This window comes from Poecile atricapillus, chromosome 8 (genome assembly GCF_030490865.1).
Source record: "Poecile atricapillus isolate bPoeAtr1 chromosome 8, bPoeAtr1.hap1, whole genome shotgun sequence".
Classification (NCBI taxonomy): domain Eukaryota; kingdom Metazoa; phylum Chordata; class Aves; order Passeriformes; family Paridae; genus Poecile; species Poecile atricapillus.
The window spans coordinates 18,250,387-18,272,576 of NC_081256.1; the positions used below are offsets into that span (position 1 = coordinate 18,250,387).

Sequence of the window (22,190 nt, forward strand, 5' to 3'; positions counted from 1 at the left end):
TGCCCCCATTTCTCGCTAATCTTCAGGAGATGACCAGGGCCTCAGTGGACATCACTCAGGGGTGGAGTAAGAAGTGGATCTAAAACTCAGGGTATTTGATGTGAAATTGTGCTGTTTCATGGCAGTTCAGCAAAGGGATAAGGCAGGATTGCAAGGGAGAATCCTGATACTCCCCCTTTGACTCCCCTGTGTGTGGGGGGCTTCCCCATGAGCACCACCCCCTGCACTGCAGCCAGCTGGGGAGGGCAGGGGCTAGTGCTCAGTAGCCCACAGCTCTCTGGCAGCCAGCTGTGATAAGATTTTCCTGCAGGTTGCTCCTCTCTGGCCACTTTGGTACATTTAAGTCTCAATGAGATTTTGCTGTTCTGAATGATTAATCTGGAGCAGCCGGTGCTGGATGAGCTGGGAAGGGTTGGACAAGGTTATGCTGATAGCTCTGTGTCTGCTTCTCTTGGGGCCAGCCCTGAGCAGATGGCCCCAGCGAGCCCTGCTACAGCATAGGGCTTGGGGACAGGCTCCAGCAATGTCCCCAAAATGCCTGTGCATGACCCCAGGACAGCCCTTCCCAATGTCCCAGCCAGCCCCTTAACTGTGCCTCAAGGACAAACCAGATCAATACTTTACACTTCTAATCCATACAATCACAGGAAGAGCTGGGGTCAGAGGAACAGGGAGGTGGCAGCAGCAGTGCAGTTCCTGAACAGGAGGGATTGATTTTCTGAGGTCTTTGTTCCCTTGCATCTCTCTTATCTGCTGTGCTCCCTTCCTGGGTGTCCTCTCACTGTGGTAGCACAGGCAGATTGTTCCCTCCTTGTGGGATGCTGATTAAATGCTCAACATCATGTGGAAAACCCTTCTCTCTGCAGCTCAACATTGGCTCTTGGCCAAGCTCCACTGAGGGATGACGTGGTTCTGCGGCTGGAGAGGGAAGGCACGGGTGGCCTTGAGGGGAGGTTGGGACCCAAAGCCAAGGGCACAGATGACCACAGTTCTTCCCAAACGGTGTGGAGAGCAAGAGTGGGGCGTGATCAGGCTGGGATAAGTGAGGATGTTTTGGGAGGCTCATTCAGGTTGGTTTGAGTGCTCTGGCTGGTGTCAGAACCCATGTTTTGCCCTTGAGGATGCTGCCTCCAGCCCCAGGAGCACCCTGGACCTCAGCAGAGCTATCTGAATCCATCCTGCACCATTCCTTGGTTCCTCACGGGTACACTGATGGAGACAGCAAAACCCAGCACAGCTCTAAGCAAATCTTGGTGTGATTCCAAACTGCCTGAAAACCCTCTTTTCTCTCTTTCTCTCCCTTGATGAAGGTGATCACCATTTTCACACTGGTGGAGGTGGTGCTGACGGCGGATGGTGGCCCCCTCAAGTACAGTGCCCTGCTCAAGAGGCCAAGCTTGGACAAGTGAGCGCCCTGGCTCTGTGGGCTCCCTGCTGCTGCTCCCTCACCTCCCAGGCCCCGCTCCGGCACCTGCTGGAGACAGAAGGGACCCACAAGGACTTTGGGGTTTTGAGTTTTAAAACCATTGTGGTTTTATTTCTGGTTTGGATTTTAACTCCACCTGGGAGCAGGGCCCAGGGCTTGAGCCTGCCTCAGGCAGAACATATCTACTCTCGGGTATTTTTAGCATGATGCTTTCTTAATGTTTGTTTATAAGGCAGTGGTGTCCATCTCCAGCTTCAGTGCCTGTGGTGAGGGCTGACAGGGGATATGTGTTCCCCAGGAGCAGAGAGGGGCTGGCTCCAGCATCCCAGGTGGGATGTGGATGCAGTGGGATGTAGGGGGCCATGCAGGAGGGTTTCTTGCAGGGTTGTGTCATGTAATAAAAGCTGGGTCAGCAGCTGTGTGTGGAGCTTGTGCAGCTTTTATTTTGTGCCCTCCATGTTCCCCCAGCTGGGGGATCCCACCAGTAACTCCTCTCTGGGGAGCCCCATGCCTTACCCTGCCTGTTCCAGCCTCAGATATGCTTGGCCAGAAGATGTGAGATCAGGGCAAGTGCTCCCAGATCCTGATCCGGCAGGTACTCCCTCTGTCCCTCTCACTTCACCAGGAGTCCCTGTGTGTTTGCTCCAGTCCCTCACACCTTGGCCTTCTTCCTAACTCTGCTCAGGGACCCTATGGCACAATGTCCTTGCATCCAGCACCTCACTGGCCAATTGACCTCTGCCATCTCCAGCCACCTCTGCCTGCTCTCTGTCCCCATGTCCCCCACCCACACTGTGAGGATGTGTTGGGGCAGTGGGCTGCTCTGTCAGCCTCCATGGCATCACAAGCAGTGGCTGGTGGAGGGATTGATGTCTGGCAAGAAGGAATGAATCCATTGTGCCAGGCAGGGAGGGAGCCCTGCATGACTGCCCCTCAGTGGTGACAGCCATGGCCCTGGCACCAGCACATCAGCCCTCTGCAGGAGCCAGGAACTGGCCAAACCCCGACTGCCTGGATCAGGATGGGGGATCATGGCTGGGTACAGCACACTTCCTAGGAGCTGGTGAAGCCATCAAGGACACCTGTAGTCCCCAGGACTTGTGCTCCTGCACTTCCAGATGGCCTGGTACAATCACGGACAGATGTCACCTGGTGCTGGTGACATGGGGCCATTCCCTGCCCACAGCAGGTACCCGCTGTGCAGGTGTGCTGGCATGGGCTGCCCCAGGGCAGTATGTCAGGCACCAGCTGTCCCAGGAGCTGATGGGCAGCGTGTGACTGCTGGGAGAGGGGACCAGAGGACACTGACACCAAAGCCAAGATGTCCATCCCCTACCCCTCAGCCTGGTGTCCCCCTCCTCGGGTTTGTCTCAGAGGAAACCAGGCAAATCCAGCTTGGCCCAGCTCAGCCTGTCTGCAAAAACAGCCCTTTGCCCTGTGCTCTCCCTCCTGCTCCCCGGGGTCCCGCAGGCATCCACCCCCATGGGAGCTGGGGCCCAGAGGTGCCCTGGTCCTCAGGGACAGGCTGGAGGTCCTGCCTTGCTGCTGGGGGGCCGGGATTGCCTCAGGGAGGGGCGAGGGCATTGGGAGGGCCCTGGGAGGGCTGGGAGATAGTCCGTGAATGTTATCAGCCCATCGTCTCACGGGACAGGGAAGAGCCATAAAGGGCGGTGCCCTCGCCCTGGACAAGGCAGCATTCCAGGAGGGAGCCGGGTGGGCAGCATGGGGCGGCCACTTTCCCCTGGAACCTGCCTTCTCCTCTGCTTCCTCGCCCAGCTCGCCGCTGCAGCCTCTGGTGACAGGGGACGTGCGGGACAGTGGGGTAAGAGCCTCTGGTGGGGGATGCTGGGGCTGGTGTCACTTTTTTGGGGATCTCCAGGGACCATGTCACCTCCACGTGGGATACCAGCAAACGGGAACCCTCGCAGCCACCTCAGGGTGCTCTGAGACCACAACCTTTGAATGGGTCTCAGCCCCCTGCCCCCAAAGCAGGCCCTGCTCCCCGCCCATCCCTGCTGCTCTCAACCCCCATCCCTGACTTTGGATAAAGTGGCCCAATAGCCACAGCCAGCCGTGGTTACCCAGCGGTGGGATCGCTGTGGCTGATCCTCAGGCTCCTCATCCACTCTGCCAAGAGGCACAAGGGACTTCCCTGACAAACTGTGCCTCAGTTTCCCCTTTGCAGGTGGTTTCTGAGCAGTGCTGATCTCCAGGGGTTTCCTGGACCTCCAGTGGCGGGGGGGGCTTATAGCAGCAAAATTCACCTCGGGTACAGATGGCCACGCTGGACCCCTTGGGGTGCACCTGAGGCTCCCAGCTCTGCTCTCACCTCCAGATGCTGAGAAGACCCCGGGCTACTGGAATAGAGGTGCCAGGAGGAAGCTGGAATTGGCCCTGGCCTTGCAGCCAGCAGCACAGCGGGCCAAAAACATCATCCTCTTCATGGGTGATGGTGAGTGCCCCGGGTCAGTGCCAGGCCCTGCAGCTCCCCAGCAGCCAGGGGACAGGGCTGATGGGGAGCTGGGGCTGGGACAAGCAGCTGAGACTCGGGCAGTGCCTGGGGAGGGCAGGGCTGTCTCTTGTCCTGCCACCCGGTGACTCAGACATGCCCACAGGCATGGGGGTGTCCACCGTGTCAGCAGCTCGGATCTACAAGGGGCAGTTGGCCGGTGGCTCAGGCGAGGAGAGCGTCTTGGCCATGGAGACTTTTCCCCATGTGGCCCTGGCCAAGGTGAGTGGGGCAGTGCTGGGGGGACACTCCTGCTGCCCCTGCTTGGAGCCCCACTGCACCCATCTTGCTTCCAGACCTACACCATCGACCGCCAGGTGCCCGACAGCGCTGGCACGGGCACTGCCTACCTCTGTGGGGTGAAGGCCAACGCCAAGACTCTGGGACTGAGCGGGGCAGCCGTCTATGGAAAATGCCGCACCACCTTTGGCAATGAGGTGGACTCTGTCCTGCATCGGGCCAGGCTGGCGGGTACGGGGCAGCAGGAAACCCTGCTGGAAAGCCGGGCATGGCCATCCAGTGCCGTGCAGGGCTGGATGGACTCCATGTAAACCCTTGCCCACGCTGCAGGCAAGTCTGTGGGCATCGTGACGACCACGCGGGTGCAGCACGCGTCCCCCGGGGCAGCCTACGCGCACTCGGCCAGCCGGAGCTGGTATGCTGACGCCAACATGCCCAAGGAGGCCCTGCGGGACGGCTGCAAGGACATCGCCGACCAGCTGATACACAACACTGACATCAACGTGAGCTGGGGAGCGGGAGCGGGAGGGAGGGGGCACCAGGAACACTGGCAGGGTCTGCTGAGCTCCCCGGCAGGTGATCCTGGGCGGCGGGAGGATGTACATGACCCCCAAGCGGACTCCAGACCCCGAGTACCCGGAGGATCCGGATCAAAATGGCACCAGGAAGGACGGCCGGGACTTGATTGCGGAGTGGCTGAGTGCCAAGCAGGTAGTGTGCCGGGGAAGAGGAAACGTGACTCCTGGCACAGGGTGTGTGCCATTGGCACTGGCTCTGCTCTCGCTGGCAGGGTGCCCGCTACGTCTGGGACAAGAAGGGCCTGGATGCGGTCAAAGATGACTCTGTGAGCCACCTTATGGGTAGGAGCATTACTGCCTGCCCCAATGGCAATACTTCCTCCTTCTCCTGTCTCTGGAGGGGTCAGCAAGGGCACAAAGCAGCCCCAGCATGGACACCCTCACCCTCCTCCCCCAGGCCTCTTTGAGCCCAAGGACATGAAGTATGAGCTGAACCGCAACACATCCACAGACCCCTCCATCGTGGAGATGACGGAAAAGGCCATCCGCATCCTGCGCAGGAACCCCAATGGCTTCTTCCTCTTTGTGGAAGATGAGTAGCTCCAGGCGGGCAGTGTGGCTGGGGCTGAGGTGGGATGTAGGTCCTGGGAGCTGGTGGCCATCCAAGGGGACCAGGGAGAGGGTGACAGCCACATTCCCCTTGCAGGTGGCAGAATCGATCATGGCCACCACAGTGGCCGGGCCAAGCAGGCGCTGATGGAGGCCGTGATGCTGGACCGGGCGGTGGCACGGGCCGGCGAGCTCACCTCCCCCACTGACACCCTGACCGTGGTGACAGCCGATCACTCCCATGTCTTCACTTTTGGGGGCAGCACACCACGTGGCAACTCCATCTTTGGTGGGTCCTGGAGAGGGGCAGTGAGCATCCCTCTTTCCACCTCACCCTGCTGCTCCCACGGGAGGCTGAGCCTGCCCAGGCAGGGAGCTGAGGAGAGGTACCCAGTTGGGACAGGGGGTGACAATGTCTTTCCCTGTGCCAGGGCTGGCCCCCAAGAAAGCCAAGGACAAGCGAGACTACACCAGCATCCTCTATGGCAATGGTCCTGGCTACAGCATCCGTGACGGGGCCCGTCCAGCTGCCAGCCTCCCTGCCGCAGGTACGAGTCTGCTGGGGATGTGGCAGAGCCACGGGGTGGCTGGGGACAGATTCCCAGTGAGTCTGCTGGGGACAGCATCCCATTGGCATGACCACAGGAGCCACACAAGGTCCTGGTGCCACTGTGAGGCTCAGGAGTCACTTGGGCAGAAATCTCACTGATGCAGGAGTGAAGAGAGTTGTCCCCCCACCCCTGTGACATGTCAAGGAGCCAGACTCCCAGCCTCATTTCTCCTCTTCCTCCTGCAGAGGACAAGGATTACAGACAGCAGGCAGCTGTGCCCCTGGAGACAGAGACTCACAGTGGGGAAGACGTGGTGGTGATGGCCCAGGGCCCCATGGCCCACCTCTTCCATGGGGTGCAGGAGCAGCACTACATCGCCCATGCTATGGCCTATGCTGCCTGCCTCGAGCCCTATGCCACAGAGCCTGGATGCAGGGCAGCCCGCAGAGCCTCCCATGGCACACAGTGCTCCCCACAGCCCCTGCTCGCCCTCCTGGCCCTCTGCATGGCTGCCCTCATAGTGAGGGGCTAAGAGGCTCTGGCTGAGTGGACAGGACCAAGCAATGCAATAAAGCACAGGTTGTTTGTTTCCATCCGCCATGCAAAGGTTCACAGTGGTGTTCCCCCCCTGAGGTGCTGCTCCGTGCCTGCCTCCCCAGTCAGCTGTGGCTCCTGGTTCTCCCCTGGGACCAGCACTGGAGGCACTGGGGTGAAGGAGATGTTGAAGTGTGAGGGGAGGCAGTGTCCTCCCCAGCTTTGCCTGGTTGGGGAACAGTACACAAGGGTTGGTACTTCCATGTCAAGGCCTGAGCAAGGAGCAGAGTTTTAGTCTGCATCCTTGGATTTATTCCTCAAGAAAGCCTGGGCAGAGAGCAGGGTGCTCAGTGCAGGAGTGACCCCAGGTGCTCCCCATACCCACCGTTATCCCGGGTCCAATGCTCAGAGCTGCCCGTGGCACCCTGGGACAGGCACCATGTGCACCGTGGCACTATGGCCAGGGCAAGATTTCCTGCCAGCAATGCACATCCTCTTTTCCCTGCATCTGACTGTGTCCCAAGCACATCTGTGCCCAGCCACAGGAGGTTGTGCCAAGGAGATGCCATCAGCCCGGCCTTTGTCCGAGTTGCTTGGCAGAGACGCGCTGGAGCACACACCCTGCTAGGGCTGATCCCTGTCCAAAGTCCCTCCCCAGATCTGCTGTATTTACAGACACTGCCAGCAGCGTTGGCCTGTCAGATCTCAACATGCAGCTCCTGGCATCCCTCATCCTCTGCCTCTGCGCAGGGTTCAGCACCGCTATCATCCCAGGTGGGGACAAGCATGGGGATGGGTGGCCGGCTAGCTGTGGTGGGTGTCCAGGGAAGCAAGGTGTCAGCCTGGCTGGCCACAAGGAGGGCTTGGGGAGGGAAGCTGAGGCTGCCCAGCTGAACAAGGATTAATGGGGGTTAGTTACCCCTACTCTTCTGGAGTTTTTGAACCAATTTTCCCCCAGGTTTTCGCTTGCTTTTGTGCTGGGGACTGGTCTGGGGGAAGTGCCTATATCCTCTATCACCACTCCATACCACGGATTTGACCCCATCCCACTTGCCAGATAAACTACCCCATCATACCTGGTTTTGCTGTCCCCCTTGTTCCCTGCCCCAGGACCCTGGGGCCCAGCAGTCGGTGCAAGCCTGCATGGTCTCCCCCCATCCCAAATAGCTCCCCGAACCACTTGGTCCATGTGAAAGGAGGCCCCAGCATGGGAGTGCCCAGGGAACAAGTGTCCTTGGGGTGTGGGTACCCTGCAGGGGCTCCCTGGGGGTGCAGACTCTGGTGAGCTGGGACTGATGGATGTTTGCACTGTCCCAGCGGAGGAGGAGAAACCATCCTTCTGGAACAAGAAGGCAGCTGCAGCCATCGAAGCCTCCCTCAAAATCCAGCCCAGGATAAGCCAAGCCAAAAACCTCCTCCTTTTTCTTGGGGATGGTGAGTCCCACCGGCACCCCTGGCAGGCAGGCTGACATGGCCAGTACTCTGCTGAGTGGGATGTGTGGAGGGCACCTGGTCCAGAGGGTGACCAGGACCCTCTCTCTGCCCAGGATTTGGGATCCCCAGCATCACAGCCACCCGCATCCTAAAGGCACAGCTGCAGGGGAAGCTGGGCCCTGAGACCCCTCTTGCCCTGGATGCTTTCCCCTACTTGGCTCTCTCTAAGGTAAATTCCAGCATGTTGGAAAGGGGCCATGGAGATCCCAGGCATGGGGCTGCTGGCACCCCGGGGCTGCACATCCCCATCCCACATGTGTCCATGGGTGGGTGAATAAGCGTGGCAGGGGGTCCTCGGGGGACACCCCACTGGGGACCCCTGCCTTGAGCCCCTCTATCCTCGGCAGACCTACAGTGTGGACAGGCACGTCCCCGACAGCGCGTCGACAGCCACAGCCTATCTCTGCGGGGTGAAGGGCAACTACAAGACCATAGGGGTGAGCGCAGCCGCCCGATACCTGCAGTGCAACACCACAGCCGGCAACGAGGTGATCTCAGTGCTGCAGCGAGCCCGCAAAGCTGGTAATGAGGGATGCAGGGCTGGGGGGACCCTGTGGGGACAAGGGGTGCCACACTGGGGGCTTTCCCCCCATGAGAATCCCATCGTTTGGTGGTGGGGATCCTGTGTTGCCCGCAGTGGGGTTTGATGAGCGGGGTTTGGCAGGGAAGTCAGTGGGCATCGTGACCACGTCGCGGGTGCAGCACGCGTCGCCCTCGGGGACCTATGCGCACGTGGTGGACCGGAACTGGTACGCGGACTCCAGCATGCCCCAGGAGGCGCGGCAGCAGGGCTGCAAGGACATCGCCTGGCAGCTGGTCCACAACGTCGACATCAATGTGAGCGCACGGGAGGAGAAGGGCAGGGACAGAGCTCTCTCAGGGCACCCCACTAATGCCTCATCCACCTCACCCCCTCCAGGTGATCATGGGTGGTGGTCGGAAATACATGAGCCCTGTGGGAACACCGGACCCTGAGTACCCCACTGATAGCCAGCAGAACGGGATACGTGAGGATGGGAAAAACCTCATCAACACGTGGCTGGAGGCACGGCCGGTGAGTGACGCATCAGGGACGGTCCTCTGCCCCTGCCACAGGGCCAGGCACCCATTAACCCCCTGAGGGATTTGCCCACAGGGTGCCCGCTATGTCTGGAACAGGACAGAGATGCTGGCTGCTGCGGCCAACCCCAGCGTGAATTATTTGATGGGTAACAAATGACCCCAGTCCCAGGACCCAACAGGCTCTGGGACACTCAGGTGCTGATGCTGTCCCCAACACATCCCCTTACAGGTCTGTTTGAACCTGCGGACATGAAGTATGAACTGGTGCATAACGCCACCCTGGACCCGTCACTCACTGAGATGACAGAGGCAGCCATCACCATCCTGAGCAGGAACCCCAAAGGCTTCTACCTCTTTGTGGAAGATAAGTTGGAGCTCGTGCCCCTGGGGCCAGTGAGAGTGGGGTGTAGGGTGGGGGCAGGAGTTGGGCGTGCTGCTGTCGGTCCCCAGCCCACCGTGGGTGCCCATCTGCAGGTGGCAGAATCGACCACGGACACCATGAAGGCGCAGCCCAGAAGGCACTGACGGAGGCGGTGGAGTTTGACCGGGCCATCGAGCGGGCGGGCACCCTGACAGACGAGGCTGAGACCCTCACCGTTGTCACTGCTGACCACTCACACGTGTTCTCCTTTGGTGGCTACACCCTGCGTGGCTCCTCCATCTTCGGTGGGGCCCTGCCCTGTTCTGGGTTCTGCCAGCCCTGTGGCACCCTGACTGTGGCCAGAGGGGTGATGGGAGTGTTCCATGTCTGACCCTCCACTGCCCCTTCCCCAGCTCTGGCACCCAAGACAGCCATTGACGAGAAGAACTACACATCCATCCTCTACGGGAATGGGCCGGGATACCCAGGCGCTGAGCGACCCAACGTGGACCCGGACAGAGCCAGTAAGGCCACAGAGACCATGGCTGGGTGATGGGGTCGGGCTGGGGGCTGTCGCTGCCCCTCTCACCCCCTTCTCTCTGCTCCCCAGTGCAGTTTGATTACCTGCAGCAGGCGGCCGTGCCCCTCAAGTCGGAGAGCCATGGTGGTGAGGATGTGGCCATCCTGGCCAAGGGTCCCATGGCCCACCTCTTCCACGGGGTGCAGGAGCAGACCTGTGTAGCCCATGTCATGGCCTACGCCGCCTGCATCGAGCCCTACACTGACTGCCACCAAAGGAACTCTGCCCCTGGCATCCGCACCACGACCCTGGCCCTGCTCCTGCCATCCCTCCTTCTGCCCCTCTTCCACTGATCCCATGTCCCTAGGGGCCCCCACGGGACAGATTCATGTTCCCCTCCCTTCCCCACAGTGTGGCACCTGTGGGCAGATGACAGCTTTCTGAAGCACTCCTGGCCTGGATGCAGCAGCCATGGGGCAGCGAATCCGGGCAGTGGGGTGTTCAATAAACACGGGGTGTGACACTGGTGGGATGGTGTGTTCATGGAGTGGGGGTGCCTGTGCCATGTGGGCAGGGCTGGGGGTGCTGCCCACTGCTCCCATCCCCTGGCCACGGCCCCTGGCAACCATCCAGTATATCCAGTGCTTTATTGACCAGAAACATCAGCGAAAAGTACAGCAATGTCCGTGTGCCCACGCTCCCAGGCAGGCTGGCATTGCCCAGCCCTGGCTCTGCCGCTGTGCCCTACCCTGGCAGGGCTGGTGCATGGACAGGAGGAGACTGGCATGGGGAATGCCAGGGAGGGCACCATGCAGGGGAGGCTTTTGGCATGGGGCACCCCCATGGAAATTTTGGAGTCCTCTCCCTGCTTTGAGTGACACTGGGATGGATGTGGTAGGGCTGGGTGAAGGGTTTGGGCTGGATAGACAGAAAAGGGGGTACAGGTGTGCCTGGGCATGCCCTTGTTCCTCCATGGGGAATGAGGACCCCTCAGTGTGCAGGGCAGTGGGTAGGAGGGGGATGGGCAGGAGGCAGCTGCCCAACCCAAGTGTCTCTGCTGCCTACACCCCTATGGCAGGTTCCTGCCTTTGGGGCGACCCCCTGTGACACCTGAGGGCACCCCCTTTACCTGGAGAATAGGAAGGGGAGATGGGAAGTTGGGGAGTGGGCACAGGGTGTCACAGGGGTGGGGATGGAGGGTCCCAGCCTGCTCCTGGAGGGGCATCGGCCTCACCACACCGAGCACTTGTGCACCGGGTTCATGGGCGAGTTCTTGGGGCAGTGGAAGACACGTCCAAATTCCTCAAACTGCGAGACACTGCCCAGGACCCTGCCAGAAGAGGGGAAGACCTCAGAGCTGGGCACCCCCTGCCCCCTGCACTGCTGCCTTGCATCCCACTCAGGGCACCTGCTCACCCCAGCAGCACCCCAACCCCTGCCCCAGGGATATCACCCAAAATCTGCACCAGCACTCCAAAGGGTGCTCATCCCACTTTGTACAGCACTGACATCTCTGGGGAAGGCTGGCAGCCACCATGCTCCCAGCCCACCCTATTTTGGGAGCACCCAGTACCTGTAGTGCTCCGGGGCGTGCTTGTCTGTCAGCACCTGCAGGTAGATGGACTGGGATCGCCGCTTGATGCACCAGTTCTGCAGGGGAGAAAGGTTCCATGGACAAGCCACATGGGGCACTCTGGGTCCTGGCCACCACCAGGACACAATGGCCCTTCTGGCTGCTAGGGATTGAGGGCAGTGATGCCCTGGTTGAATTTGTTATTGTAGGGTCTCCCAGGAGCCTGTGTTCATGGTGTAAGTGGGTTGGGAGAGTGTGGAGTCGTGCTTGTTTTTTTAGGGTCTACAGGGTTGTAAGCTGCCTGGCTGCAGGCTTTCCTAGAATTTAGGGATCATATATATTTGTTACTGTGAAGCCTCTGGAAGTCATGGAGGACACACTAAATTATTATTGTAGGGTCCACAGGAGCAACAGGACAGTGTGGGGTGCTCGTTGAGGCCTGAGCTCTGTACCCTGAGCCCAGGACCTGCTGATGCAGCCGAGTCCAGCTCCTGGCCATGGCACCATCCCTTTGGGCTGCTGGCCCCATACAAGGTGACTCTCCTGTCCCAATACCTGTTAGATGTGAGGAGGACAGGGGCTCACCTGGGCAAAAGCGATGAAGAAGAGCTGGTCGTGTGTGTATTTCATGTGGTGCAGGGGGTGCTCAGGGCCGTGCTCCCGCACCCACTTCTGGTAGGCCTGGAGAACAAAGGGGTGCCCTCAGCATGGCCTGGGCACTCCCCCAAACCCACCCTGAACCCACCCCAAGTCCCCAGCAATGAGGATCCCTTATTGCAGGGAGGAAAGAGGGGCTGGGGGATCTCCTGCCCACTCAATAGGGATGGCATAAGCAGCTGCCCCATGGCTGTGACACCAGGGTGGGGGACACTTACGTAGTAGGCGAGTTTGAGCCCCCCCATGTCAGCGATGTTCTCCCCCAGGGTGTGTTTGCCATTCACCTGCCAAGAGAGGATAAATTACAGCATGAACAGAGATGTCCCCATCCCCACCCCAGCACTGAGACTGTGCCCAGTGCCCTGAGGAATTTCCAAGCTAAGGTGTGATGAATTGTTGGGTCTCAGGGCTGGGCAGGGCAGAGTCAGCTCTCCTGCAGGCACCCAGCCCTGAGCAATGGAGCAGCAGGGACCCCACCGTGGGACAGTTGTGTCCTGCTGGGCACTGCCCGGCAGCAGAGGGGGCTCTCACCCTCTGGTTGTAGACAGTGAAGTTGTCGTAGAGGTTGACGATGCACTGCGCCTTCTTCAGGAACTTGCTGTACGACCGCTCCGTCCACCAGTGCACCAGGTTCCCATGCCGGTCGTACTGTCCCCCTGCCAAGGCAAGCGCCACCTCCGATAGTCCCAAGGGACCCAGGTGTCCTGCCTGGCTGCCTCACCCCATCCTCACATCCCGGCAGGATATAGGAGGGACACTCACCCCAGTCATCGTAGCCATGGGTCAGCTCGTGCCCAATGATGGTGCCAATCCCACCATAGTTCAGTGACCTGTTGGGTGGGGAGCAGAGGTCAGAGGGTGGAGAGCACTGTGCTGGCAGGGATGGGGGTGGCCCCATGACACGGCAACCCGCCGGCCATCCCCAGCCCCACACTCACTGCGGGAACTCGGGGTCATAGAGGGTGGGCTGCAGGATGCCAGCAGGGAACACTGGGGATATAGAAAAACAGTGCAGCTGCGTGTCACCCTGCCCTGTACAGTGTCCCCCAGCACCAGGGGACCCTGCGCCTTGTCCCCATCCGCCTCAGGGGCGGATCAGGGACGGGCAGTGCTTACCCATCTGGTTCTTGTTGGGCAGGTAGTAGGCGTTCAGTGCCTGGGGAGGCAGCAGCCACCTGCAAGGAGAGACAGCAGTGCTGGGCTGCAGAGCACCGAGGGACATGGAAGTGCCACCCCTTTGAAGAGCTGGGCAACAGGGGGATAGTCCTGGCATCCCTGTGCCCCTCTGCCCTGTGGGGTGCATCCAGGCATGGGGACAGGGGACACTGGTGGCACCATGCTGGGCCCCTCGGTGTCCCCCCAGGGCAAGGGGATACCCACACAGACTTGTCCACCTCCTGCCGGATCTTCTTCACCGAGAGCCTGATGCTGAAGGCGATGCTGTTGAGGATGTTCTTGAAGTAGGTCTTCTCATCCACCTCAAACTGGGGGGGGGGGGGGCACAGCCACATCAGGGGAGATGCCAGCACCAAGAGTGTGGAGGGCAGGCCTGTGGTGTCCTCCCACCTCTGTGAGCCTCGGTGACTGTGTGGATGTGTGACAAGTGTGTTCTCATGTCCCCTGCTGTGTGCCCACAAGGACAGCTGCTTCTGTCAGCTCCATGAGGTCCCTGGGCCATGCTGACACCCCCAGCCCCTTCTGAGGATGGGGCTGAGCTCTGGGAGCTGCAGTGTGGGGAAGGAGACACCATCCCAGGCCCCAGGCACTGTATGGCACTGCTGGTGTGGGGCACCCTGCCAGCAGTGAGCCCAGCGAGCACCAGGAGGGGGCTCATTTTGGGGTGGCATCTCCACAAACCCTGATGCACTTGTGGGGACTATCTTCCCCCTCTGTGTAGCCATGCCCTCACATGCTCCTGGGCTATCCCTTGCCTCATATTCCTTGTCGATGGCCTCTGGCTTCAGGAGGAAATCGGGGTACCCGATCATCACCATCATATACCGGAGCTGTGGGTAAAATGAGTGGTGGGTTCAGGCCCCTATCCCATGTGCCCCCATACTGGTGATGGGGCCAAAGTCAGGAGTGCATGCTGGGGGCCACTACCTTGGCCCTGGCTGCTCTACGTGTTTCCTCGTCCATCCAGTCCAGCTCATCCAGGCGCTGGTCAAGGATGTATTTGATGTCCTCCACCAGCTGCTGCACCTGTGGTGGGTCACCATGGTGCTGGCATGGCATCCCCACCATCCATCACCGGCCAGACAGCCCTTGGTGGGGGCACTAGGCACTTTGGCAAGGTGATGGGAGATCATGGGTGGCTTCATGCCCATAGGCAGCATCACCTACCTTGGCTTTGCTGGCAGAGGAGAAGTGCTCCTCAACGAAGAGGGCTCCCAGGGCCATGCCAAAGTGCTTGTTGGCCTGGCTCAGGCAGATCTTACCCGGCTCGAGCTGCTTCTCATTGCCCTCCATCTCCTTGGAGAGCTCGTGGATGGCATCGCGGAAGGGGGTGGAGAGGTGCTCGCTCAGCACCACCACGATGCGCCACAGCATGTAGTTGTGAAGGATCCTGTGACAGGGACAGGGTCAGCCCCCAGCATGTCCCCAGGCACAGGGGAAGGTGGGAACATGCGCCAGGATGGGGACACCCCTGCCCGGGGACACCTCTGCTCAGGAACACAGGGGAGCTCTGGCTGGTGGGGGCACAGGGACAGGCACCATGTCCCTCCCTGATGTGTGATGAGTCTGGTGACCTCTAGCATGAGTCCCTCACCAGGCATCCAGCCATGACCAGGATGCTGTGGGGCTCACAACAGTGCATTTTCCCACAAGATTTCCCAGTTTTTCTGTGCTCACCCCGGCCTTCCCAGGAGGAGGGTGATGGTGGGAAGTTCCAGCCACAGCTGTCCTGTGCCCCCTGCCAGGCTGGGAAAGGCGCACAGGGGGTGCCAGCCCCCCTCACCTGCTGGGTGTCACACGGATGAGGTCGGACACCCTGTGCATGTAGTCGGTGGCCAGCAGCACCACCTCCTCCTGCTCCGAGAAGTTGTCGTGGAAGATGCGGTCCAGCAAGCGCTTCCACTTGAGCTGCCAGGGCAGGCACTGTCAGGGGGGCATGGGGACCCCCACCCCATGCCACCCTGGAGGGAACCCCCCCCAGCCTTTCCAGCCTCCCACCAGAGGAGTGCATTATCCTCAAGTGGATTTAACTGGGCAGGGTGGTGGGCATTGAGGGCATGGAGCAAGGGGACAGGGACAAGTGTGGGGCACAGGAAGAGGGGGGACAGGGTGACAGGCTGGCCTCAGGGGTACCCACCGTGGGGGTGATGCGCTGCAGCTCAGCCAGGGTCACTTTGTGGTACATGCTGCCGACGTCCCTTCGCACATCATCATACTCGGACACTGTAATCTGCACACGGTGGGCACAGCTGTCACCATCCCACTGCCACCTTGAGGGTGACACTGGGATAGTACCCTGGGATGGGGCACAGCTCTGGGGCAACAGGGCATCTCTTGATGTGGGTACTGACCCAATGCTTCCTACTCCCTGCCCCAGGAACCCTCTGCTGGCAGTGGGACCCTGAGGGCTGGTCAAAAGGTTGCCAAGGAACTGGGTTATCTGAGGAATGGGCACACATGTCCCCTCACGGTGCAGACTGAGGTCCCCAAGACCTGGATATGGAGTCTACAAGGGCCTGGAGTGGCCTCACAAGGAGTAGATGCAGGGCTGGAGGGATTTTCCCAAGTGGTGGGACTGGGGGTTCTCAGGATGTGGGACTGGGTCCCTGAAGCCATGAGGTCCTCAAGAGGTTGAGATCTCAAAGTTCCAGGTATGAAGGTCCCCAAGGGCTGGGAGTGGAAGTCCCCATGAAGGGATTGGAATGGGATTGCTCAGGAGCAGATACAGACATCCCCAAAAATCTATGACTGGGATATCCAAGGGCTGGACAAGGGCACCCCAAAGTTCATGGCACGCATCCCCCTTACATTGGCGAGGTGCTGCTCCAGCTGCAGGATCTCCTGGGCTTTCTGCTCCACGTGCTCAGCCCCCAGGAGGGTGAGCAGTCGCTCCATGAACACTCGGTATGCAGCCAGGATCTACTCAGAGGGAAGGATGCTCAGTGCCACCCCCACTGTCCCGTGGCACCCCAGTCCCCAGCATGGCTGGCACTGGAGTGCCCTTTGTCTGCCAACCATGCTGGGTGCTGGTCCCTCTCCTGGTGTCCCCCAGGCATGGTTGTGCCCCCCTCACCTTCTCGCTCTCCTCATCCTGCCCGAGGTAGAGGGTCCGTTCGGGCAGGGTCAGCCCGTCCTGGTCGATCTGGGGGCAAGAGACAGTGGCAGTGGGTGAGCAGAGGGAGAGGGGCTGTGTTGAGCCAGGCATCCCTTGCCTTCTCAGTATCACAGAGTGCCTCTGGTGTCCCTGGAGCCAGAGGATGGCAGTGTGCTGGAACAGCCCCAGGAATGGGCACATCGGTGCTTCAGTTTCCCTCCTGCTAGAGACTCCTGGAGCTGCAAAAGGCAGCGTGCACCAGGCTGGGAGTGTGGGCAGAGAGCAGGTCCCTGCTCCATGGCCTGACTGGCACAAAGGCTGCCTCATAGCCTGCCCTATGCTGCCACTGCTCTCTGCCCCACTCTGCCCCTGCTCCCTGGTGTCCCCACACCTGCCCCATGGCCAGCCCCACTCCTATGCTGCAGCCTGCATGGTGAGCTGCATGGACACCCCTGCTCTTCACACACCCCTGCTGCGCTGTAACCACATGAACCCTCTCCTTCTCTCTGTCTCAGTTCCCCACAACTCACTTCACCAGTCCTCCTCCACTCACACAGCCGCAGCGTTGCCCGCACACCCACGGGCACCCCCAGCCTTCCTCCCCCATCTCCCTCATCACTCCTGCCCCCTTGGCTTTCGCAGACGGGTGCTGAACCTGCAGCCCTCACACACACCCCAGTCCCCTTCATACACCTTGTCCACTCACACCCATCGCACACCCACCCCCAATCACACTCCCCCGACACCCCCAGCCCTGGCTGTCACACCCATCTCCCCCCCACGCCCACCGTGTCCCACCCCGCGCACTCCCGGTCCCGGCTCAGCCGCGCACCCTTTCCCTGTGACAGACGCTCCCTCTAGTGTCGCACACGCGCGGCCCGGAGCCGGCAGCGCTCCGCCCCGGCCCCGCACACCCGCTCACACTCGTGTCTCACAGCCCCACCATCTCACAGGGAACGGAGCGGCTCCTCCCCACCACTGTGTCCCCTCAATGCCCTCCCCATCATCACCACCTCGTCCCCACCACGCCATCACCATGCGCACCATGTCCACCTTGTCCCTGCTATGCCCTCCTCCGTGCCCATACCGAGCCCACCACGGCATCCCCGCTGTGCCATTGCTGTGCTCCAACCATGCCCACCACTGCACCCCCACACCCACCAAGAGACTTGGCCAGCCAGATAATGCCCACCTGTACTCTGGTGGCACTACAGGGTGAGGGACATGGTCTGGCAGGGGTGGAAAAGACTGAGAACACCATAGGAAAATGCCCTGGCACAGCGCTGAGGGATTGGTGGGCATCTCCCTGCCTCTGCCTGCGCCTTGCCCCCTGTGTACAGACGGCAGCCGCAATGCCAAGGTGAGGGGCTTGACTGCCAGCACTCTGGAGACCCTGGTGCCCTTCTGGGCTGTCCTCAGCACCCAGGTATGAGGCACTGCCTCACTCTGTACATCCCCCTGCCCATGTCACCAGCACGGTCCTGGAGGTGCCACCCTCACCCCAGAGCAGCCTGACACAGGGGGTCCCATGCTAGGAAGCCAGGAGGGTCCCCAGGGACAGGAGGGGTCCCCACCCTTGCCATCTGCTATAGCCAAGCCCACCCGGTGCACAGGCACCCAGTGCCACAAGGGCAGTGACATCGGGCAGGTGGCAGTGGCACTGGTGGGTGGCCGGGGCAGCGGGCAGCCACAGGGGCAGGGTGCCCTCACCCGGATGACGTAGCGGGAAGTGTTCCTCTCGTCCAGGCTGACGGTGAGGGAGAAGAGCACGGCAGCACTGTAGACCCCCTGAGTCTTGTAGAGCAGCTCGTTGATGTCCCTGCGGTCCGGAGGGGCATCCCAGCCACCGCACTCCCCAATGACCTCCAGCATGGGCCGGGGGCCGAGCCGATCGATCTCAGCCCGGTCCAGGCACGAGCGGAAGAACTCCTTGACCTTCCTCTCTGCCGAGGCGCGGGCTCGGCGCCGCACGGGGCGGCTCAGCAGCGCCCGCAGCTTGGCCTCATTCTGCTCGGCGATGGCCCCGATGGTGCCGTACACCAGCTTGTCCTCGGGGATGCCGTGTCGCCGGAGCCAGCCACCCCAGGCAAAGGAGTAGAAGTCCTGCCCCCCCCCCCCCCCCCCCCCCCCCCCCCCCCCCCCCCCCCCCCCCCCCCCCCCATCCATGTTGGCGCTCAGGAAGCGGGATGCCCTCAGGAAGGCCTTCTTCTCCTGGCACCCCTCCAGGCAGTAGCTGTCCCCTTCGGCCGCCAGGTACTTGAGGACCAACATGCACGTCAAGATGACGCAGAGCCCCGCAGCAAAGACCAGCCCTGAGAGCAGACAGACCTCCCGGCGGCTCCAGCGTGGCAGCCCCCCACGGCGCTTCTTGGCCCCTGCGCCCAGCTGGAGGGCAAAGCCATTGGGCAGGGTCCCACTCTGGTACTTGCTCACGTACTTCACTTCCTGAAACTCATCGTAGTGTGCTGTCAATGAGTAGGTCTTCTCCATGGTCGGGGATGGGACTCCCTGCCAGCAGCACTGGTGCGGGGGGCTCAGGGCAGGTGGAAGGCAGGCTCAGGCAGCCCACAGTTCATGCTGGAGCCGTGGCTGCCATGGGGAAGTGGTGATGTCCGGCTGCGTCAGGAAGCTCCTGGAAAAGGCAGAGGAGATGGGTGAGGGGGGGTTTGGGAGGAGCAAGGGCTGGGGGGGTTGCTTCTTGTCGTCATTGCTGCCTGTATATCCATCCCCATGTATGCCCCACCGCCGGCACTGGGACTGTCCATAGTGCCAGGGGCTCGGTGTCACCTCTACGGCATGGCTGTCCCCTCTGCCAGTTCCTTTGGTGACAGGGCAGGGTCCTGCCTGCATGATGGCAGGTTTCAGTCCCTGGCACAGCTATCTCACACCCCCACACACCCCGACAGCTCTCTAGCCAGAGCACCCATGTTGGGTGGAGGTCCAGGGTGTTCCAGTGAACCCAAACTCAGCACCATGAGAACCCTTCCCAAGCAGGGGGAGCACAGGGCTGCCAGCCCCTCTGGGTGGGGTATGGATGGGGTGAGAAGCTTGGGGAAGAGCGGCTTTGGGGAGATTTGTGAGGGGAGGCGTTGGGTTGGGGTGCTGTGGGCTGGCTCACGTTGTGTGGCCCCACACTGGGGGGCCCCACGCTGGGTTGCGTGGATGGTGCTGTGCCGTGGAAGGTGGTGCTGCATCGTGCTGTGTGGGGTGGTGTGGTGAGCCGTGTTGCATTGCGTTCTGTCAAATTGTGGCGCGGTGCGTGATGTGTGAACAAAGTTAATTCCAGTCTGGGGGCAGCCCTGGACCCCATGGACTCCTCACAGCATTCCCCCACGACCACTACCATCATCTACCCAACCCCTCTCCTCTGGCTGGTGCCCGACAGGCAGGGGTGTCTGTCAGGGGTGACATGCTGGGAAGGAAGGGGTCTGCCCATAGGGAAAGGAGGGTGGGGACATAAATGGGTTGGGGGGGGGGAGGGTTTCAAAAGGAGACCCCGCTTCTTGCTTGGTGCTGAATGGTATCCGGATTTGCAGGTGAGGGAGGATGGGTTGCGGACAAAGAGCTGCTCGGGAGGTGGCCATATCTCCACAGCGGGGCTCCCCCGCGCCCCCGTTCCTTCCACAACTTGGGCAAAGTTGTGCCCCGGCGCAGCAGCCCGGCTGTGCCCGTGCCAGGGAGCTGCTGCCGTCGGAAAGTTAGCGGGGATGGCAGCCGGCACGGCAAGGCGTGGGGGGCCAGGGAGCTATCCAGGAAGCTCGAAGGAAGCTGCTCAGTACGCTGCCCGAGATGCTCAGGGGATGCTCGGGGGTTCCCGGGGAATGCTGCCTGCGATGCTCGGAGGACGCTGCCTGCCCAGGATGTTCGGGAAGGTGCTTGCCGGAATGGTAGGGAAATGCTCGGGAGGTGATAGGGAGATGCCGGCCGGGATGATGCCTTTGGTGCTCGGGGGCATGCTCGAGGGTTGCTCGAGGGATGCTCGGGAAGTGCTCCCCGGGATGATGCCCTGGATATTCGGGGGATACTCGCGGAGTGCTCGCCGGCAGGCACGGGGACTCGCGGGTTGCTCACCGAGGTACTCGAGGGATGCCGGGGGGATGATCTTCGTTCTGCTGCCCGGGAAGTACGCGGGTGCTCGGGGGTCGCTCGTCGTTTGCTCACCGAGATACTTGGAGGATGCTCCCGGGATGCTGGAGCGACGCTGCCGGGATGCTCGGGGACGCTGTCCGAGCTGCTCGGGGGGCCCCGGGGGGTGCTCACCGGCTCTCTCGGAGGGTGTCAGGAGGCTGCCGGGGGCTGGCCGGCCCCGCGCCGCCCGTCCGGCTGCGCGCTCCGCTCCGCGCCCCGCGCCACGGCTGGCGGAGCGGCGGGGCCGGAGGGAGGCGGCGGGGCGGGGAGGGGGTGGTGTCTCCAGCCCGGCTCTCCCGCAGGCCAGGCTCCATTAACGAGATTATTATGCAAATGAAGCAGCCCTGTGCCACTCGCCAGCCTTACCTCATCCCCGCCGGCGGGGAGGTAGGGCAGGGGGGTCCCCTGGACCCTTTATCCCGGGGTGGGGCTGGCACAGGGCTGGCAGTGCCAGTCCGCCTGGCATTTCCCGTCCGGGGACCCTGCCGCCCACCCCCCGGCAGCCGGACACTCAGGAGGGGCACCGGTGGGCACGGCCGACGACCTGTGCCAGGAGCATCCCGGCGGCGCGGCACATCCCTCCCTGTCCGGGGACCTGGGGGGCCCGTCCTGTCCCGGTCCCTTCTGCCAGGGTGGGTGCAAGGGGACGGGACTGTGGGTGGGCAGGAGACAGAGCCTGGAAGGCTCCGGGTGAGAGGGTGGGCACGGGGGTGGCACGGGGTGGTACGAGGAGGAAGCCGTGCATTCAAACACACACGGGAAGGTCCGGGAATATTAAACTGCATTGCAGATAAATCCCCAACATAAATATCGTGAGCTGCTCTGCCACGGGGGGGCCCAGCAAGGAGATTTATAGCCCAGCAATTCCCACGGTGCCCCCCTGCAGTGCCTGGGTACTCTGACCCCCCGTGGCCTTCCTGCCTGTCCTGCTCAGGGGTGCCCTGCTACCCTCACCCTCCCGTGCTAGCATATCCCTGGGTGCTCAGAGGGGGCTCTGGATCTCCTGGGTGCTGGGGAGGGACAGCACATACTGGGTGCTGCGTGGTGGCATGGGACCCTGCTTGTCATGGCACAGGTGGCTCAGTGATGTGGGACCTACTGTCTTGTCCTGTGGGCACTGTGGGCTGGCCCCAGGCACGGCTCTGGATGCCTGGGGCTGATAAGGCTGCACTTTCCTGTGCTGGGGTGCTGGGCACGGCCCAGGCACAGTGTCTTCTGCAGCAGCGAGACACAGCATCACCTGCACAGGCAGTGGCACACACACGTACATCACATGTACACCCACACACACTGACATGCACCAGCACAGACACACACTCTGTGCCTCCATGCACATTCTCACACTCAAGTGTTCACTGCCATCCACATGTACCCTGGCACACTAAACATGAGCTCAGGTGTTGCAGCTTTCATGGGGCAGATGAAATGAGAGAATCATGAATCTCACGAGACAGACACCCCAGGCTTGGGCATCCCAACCAGACAGGTATCACCAACCCCAGGGGGACGCAAGGGCACCCAGTCAGGCTGTTTCATGGGTGGGCACAGGGAATCCAAGCCTGCTGCTCATGAGGGTGCTGGCTGGAAGACAGGGGCATGGGACTGGGTGCCGCACACCAGCCTCCCTAAGTCTGCACTTACCCAGCCCCGAGACACACTTGGTACCTTGGTTGGAGCATGATGGATGCACATGGGGGGTGGGGGAGGGCCTGGTGTTATTAACAGCCCTGGGTATTGC

General features: G+C 61.4%; 4 protein-coding genes across 8 annotated transcripts in view; 3 read left to right on the plus strand and 1 right to left on the minus strand.

Annotated features, from left to right (window-relative positions):
* DIS3L2 (DIS3 like 3'-5' exoribonuclease 2) overlaps positions 1–1,847 on the plus strand; it is a 186,528-nt gene extending 184,681 nt beyond the window's left edge. For all 3 annotated transcript variants that reach the window (XM_058843466.1, XM_058843467.1, XM_058843469.1), the window contains exon 22: positions 1,311–1,847. In XM_058843466.1, coding sequence (XP_058699449.1) covers positions 1,311–1,409 — 99 coding nt within the window. In that variant the 3' untranslated portion in view covers positions 1,410–1,847. The remainder of the gene's footprint in view (positions 1–1,310) is intronic.
* A 1,271-nt stretch (positions 1,848–3,118) lies between these two features.
* LOC131581385 (intestinal-type alkaline phosphatase-like) lies at positions 3,119–6,385 on the plus strand. The gene is made up of 11 exons (XM_058843547.1): positions 3,119–3,248; positions 3,762–3,878; positions 4,042–4,157; positions 4,232–4,406; positions 4,506–4,678; positions 4,752–4,886; positions 4,966–5,035; positions 5,151–5,289; positions 5,383–5,591; positions 5,734–5,850; positions 6,099–6,385. The coding sequence occupies exons 1-11, from the start codon at positions 3,149–3,151 to the stop codon at positions 6,383–6,385; spliced, it is 1,638 nt and encodes a 545-aa protein (XP_058699530.1). The 5' UTR covers positions 3,119–3,148.
* A 651-nt stretch (positions 6,386–7,036) lies between these two features.
* LOC131581360 (intestinal-type alkaline phosphatase-like) lies at positions 7,037–10,295 on the plus strand. Its single transcript, XM_058843508.1, has 11 exons — positions 7,037–7,161; positions 7,705–7,821; positions 7,935–8,050; positions 8,229–8,403; positions 8,546–8,718; positions 8,801–8,935; positions 9,017–9,089; positions 9,173–9,305; positions 9,416–9,609; positions 9,718–9,828; positions 9,915–10,295. Exons 1-11 carry the CDS (start codon positions 7,098–7,100, stop codon positions 10,175–10,177), a joined length of 1,554 nt encoding a protein of 517 aa, XP_058699491.1. The 5' UTR covers positions 7,037–7,097; the 3' UTR covers positions 10,178–10,295.
* A 178-nt stretch (positions 10,296–10,473) lies between these two features.
* On the minus strand, positions 10,474–20,663 carry ECEL1 (endothelin converting enzyme like 1). 3 transcript variants are annotated; one of them, XM_058843490.1, is made up of 18 exons: positions 20,486–20,663; positions 18,035–18,956; positions 16,304–16,372; positions 16,039–16,149; positions 15,368–15,460; positions 15,014–15,138; positions 14,398–14,620; positions 14,158–14,256; positions 13,986–14,060; positions 13,435–13,538; positions 13,171–13,229; positions 12,993–13,044; positions 12,817–12,884; positions 12,586–12,710; positions 12,273–12,338; positions 11,983–12,078; positions 11,398–11,474; positions 10,474–11,154 (listed from the first exon to the last, which is right to left on the minus strand). In XM_058843490.1, exons 2-18 carry the CDS (start codon positions 18,812–18,814, stop codon positions 11,055–11,057), a joined length of 2,322 nt encoding a protein of 773 aa, XP_058699473.1. In that variant the 5' UTR covers positions 18,815–18,956; positions 20,486–20,663; the 3' UTR covers positions 10,474–11,054. The 3 variants fall into 3 exon arrangements, with proteins under 3 accessions (XP_058699473.1, XP_058699472.1, XP_058699474.1); XM_058843489.1 differs by having other exon boundaries at positions 20,396–20,663; XM_058843491.1 differs by lacking the exon at positions 11,983–12,078 and having other exon boundaries at positions 20,396–20,663.
* Positions 20,664–22,190: the final 1,527 nt, after the last annotated feature.

What these genes read in the sequence shown, in the direction of transcription:
- LOC131581385 (XM_058843547.1), top strand. Translation starts at nt 3,149, where the DNA reads ATGGGGCGGCCACTTTCCCCTGGAACCTGCCTTCTCCTCTGCTTCCTC. An exon ending in AGTGGCTGAGTGCCAAGCAG is followed by an intron (nt 4,887 to 4,965) that starts GTAGTGTGCCGG and finishes TCTCGCTGGCAG; the next exon opens with GGTGCCCGCTACGTCTGGGA. An exon ending in ACGTGGCAACTCCATCTTTG is followed by an intron (nt 5,592 to 5,733) that starts GTGGGTCCTGGA and finishes TCCCTGTGCCAG; the next exon opens with GGCTGGCCCCCAAGAAAGCC.
- LOC131581360 (XM_058843508.1), top strand. Translation starts at nt 7,098, where the DNA reads ATGCAGCTCCTGGCATCCCTCATCCTCTGCCTCTGCGCAGGGTTCAGC. An exon ending in GCAGCGAGCCCGCAAAGCTG is followed by an intron (nt 8,404 to 8,545) that starts GTAATGAGGGAT and finishes GGGGTTTGGCAG; the next exon opens with GGAAGTCAGTGGGCATCGTG. An exon ending in GCGTGGCTCCTCCATCTTCG is followed by an intron (nt 9,610 to 9,717) that starts GTGGGGCCCTGC and finishes CCCCTTCCCCAG; the next exon opens with CTCTGGCACCCAAGACAGCC.
- ECEL1 (XM_058843490.1), bottom strand. Translation starts at nt 18,814, where the DNA reads ATGGAGAAGACCTACTCATTGACAGCACACTACGATGAGTTTCAGGAA. An exon ending in TATGACCCCGAGTTCCCGCA is followed by an intron (nt 12,885 to 12,992) that starts GTGAGTGTGGGG and finishes CCCACCCAACAG; the next exon opens with GTCACTGAACTATGGTGGGA. An exon ending in TCTTCATCGCTTTTGCCCAG is followed by an intron (nt 11,475 to 11,982) that starts GTGAGCCCCTGT and finishes TCTCCCCTGCAG; the next exon opens with AACTGGTGCATCAAGCGGCG.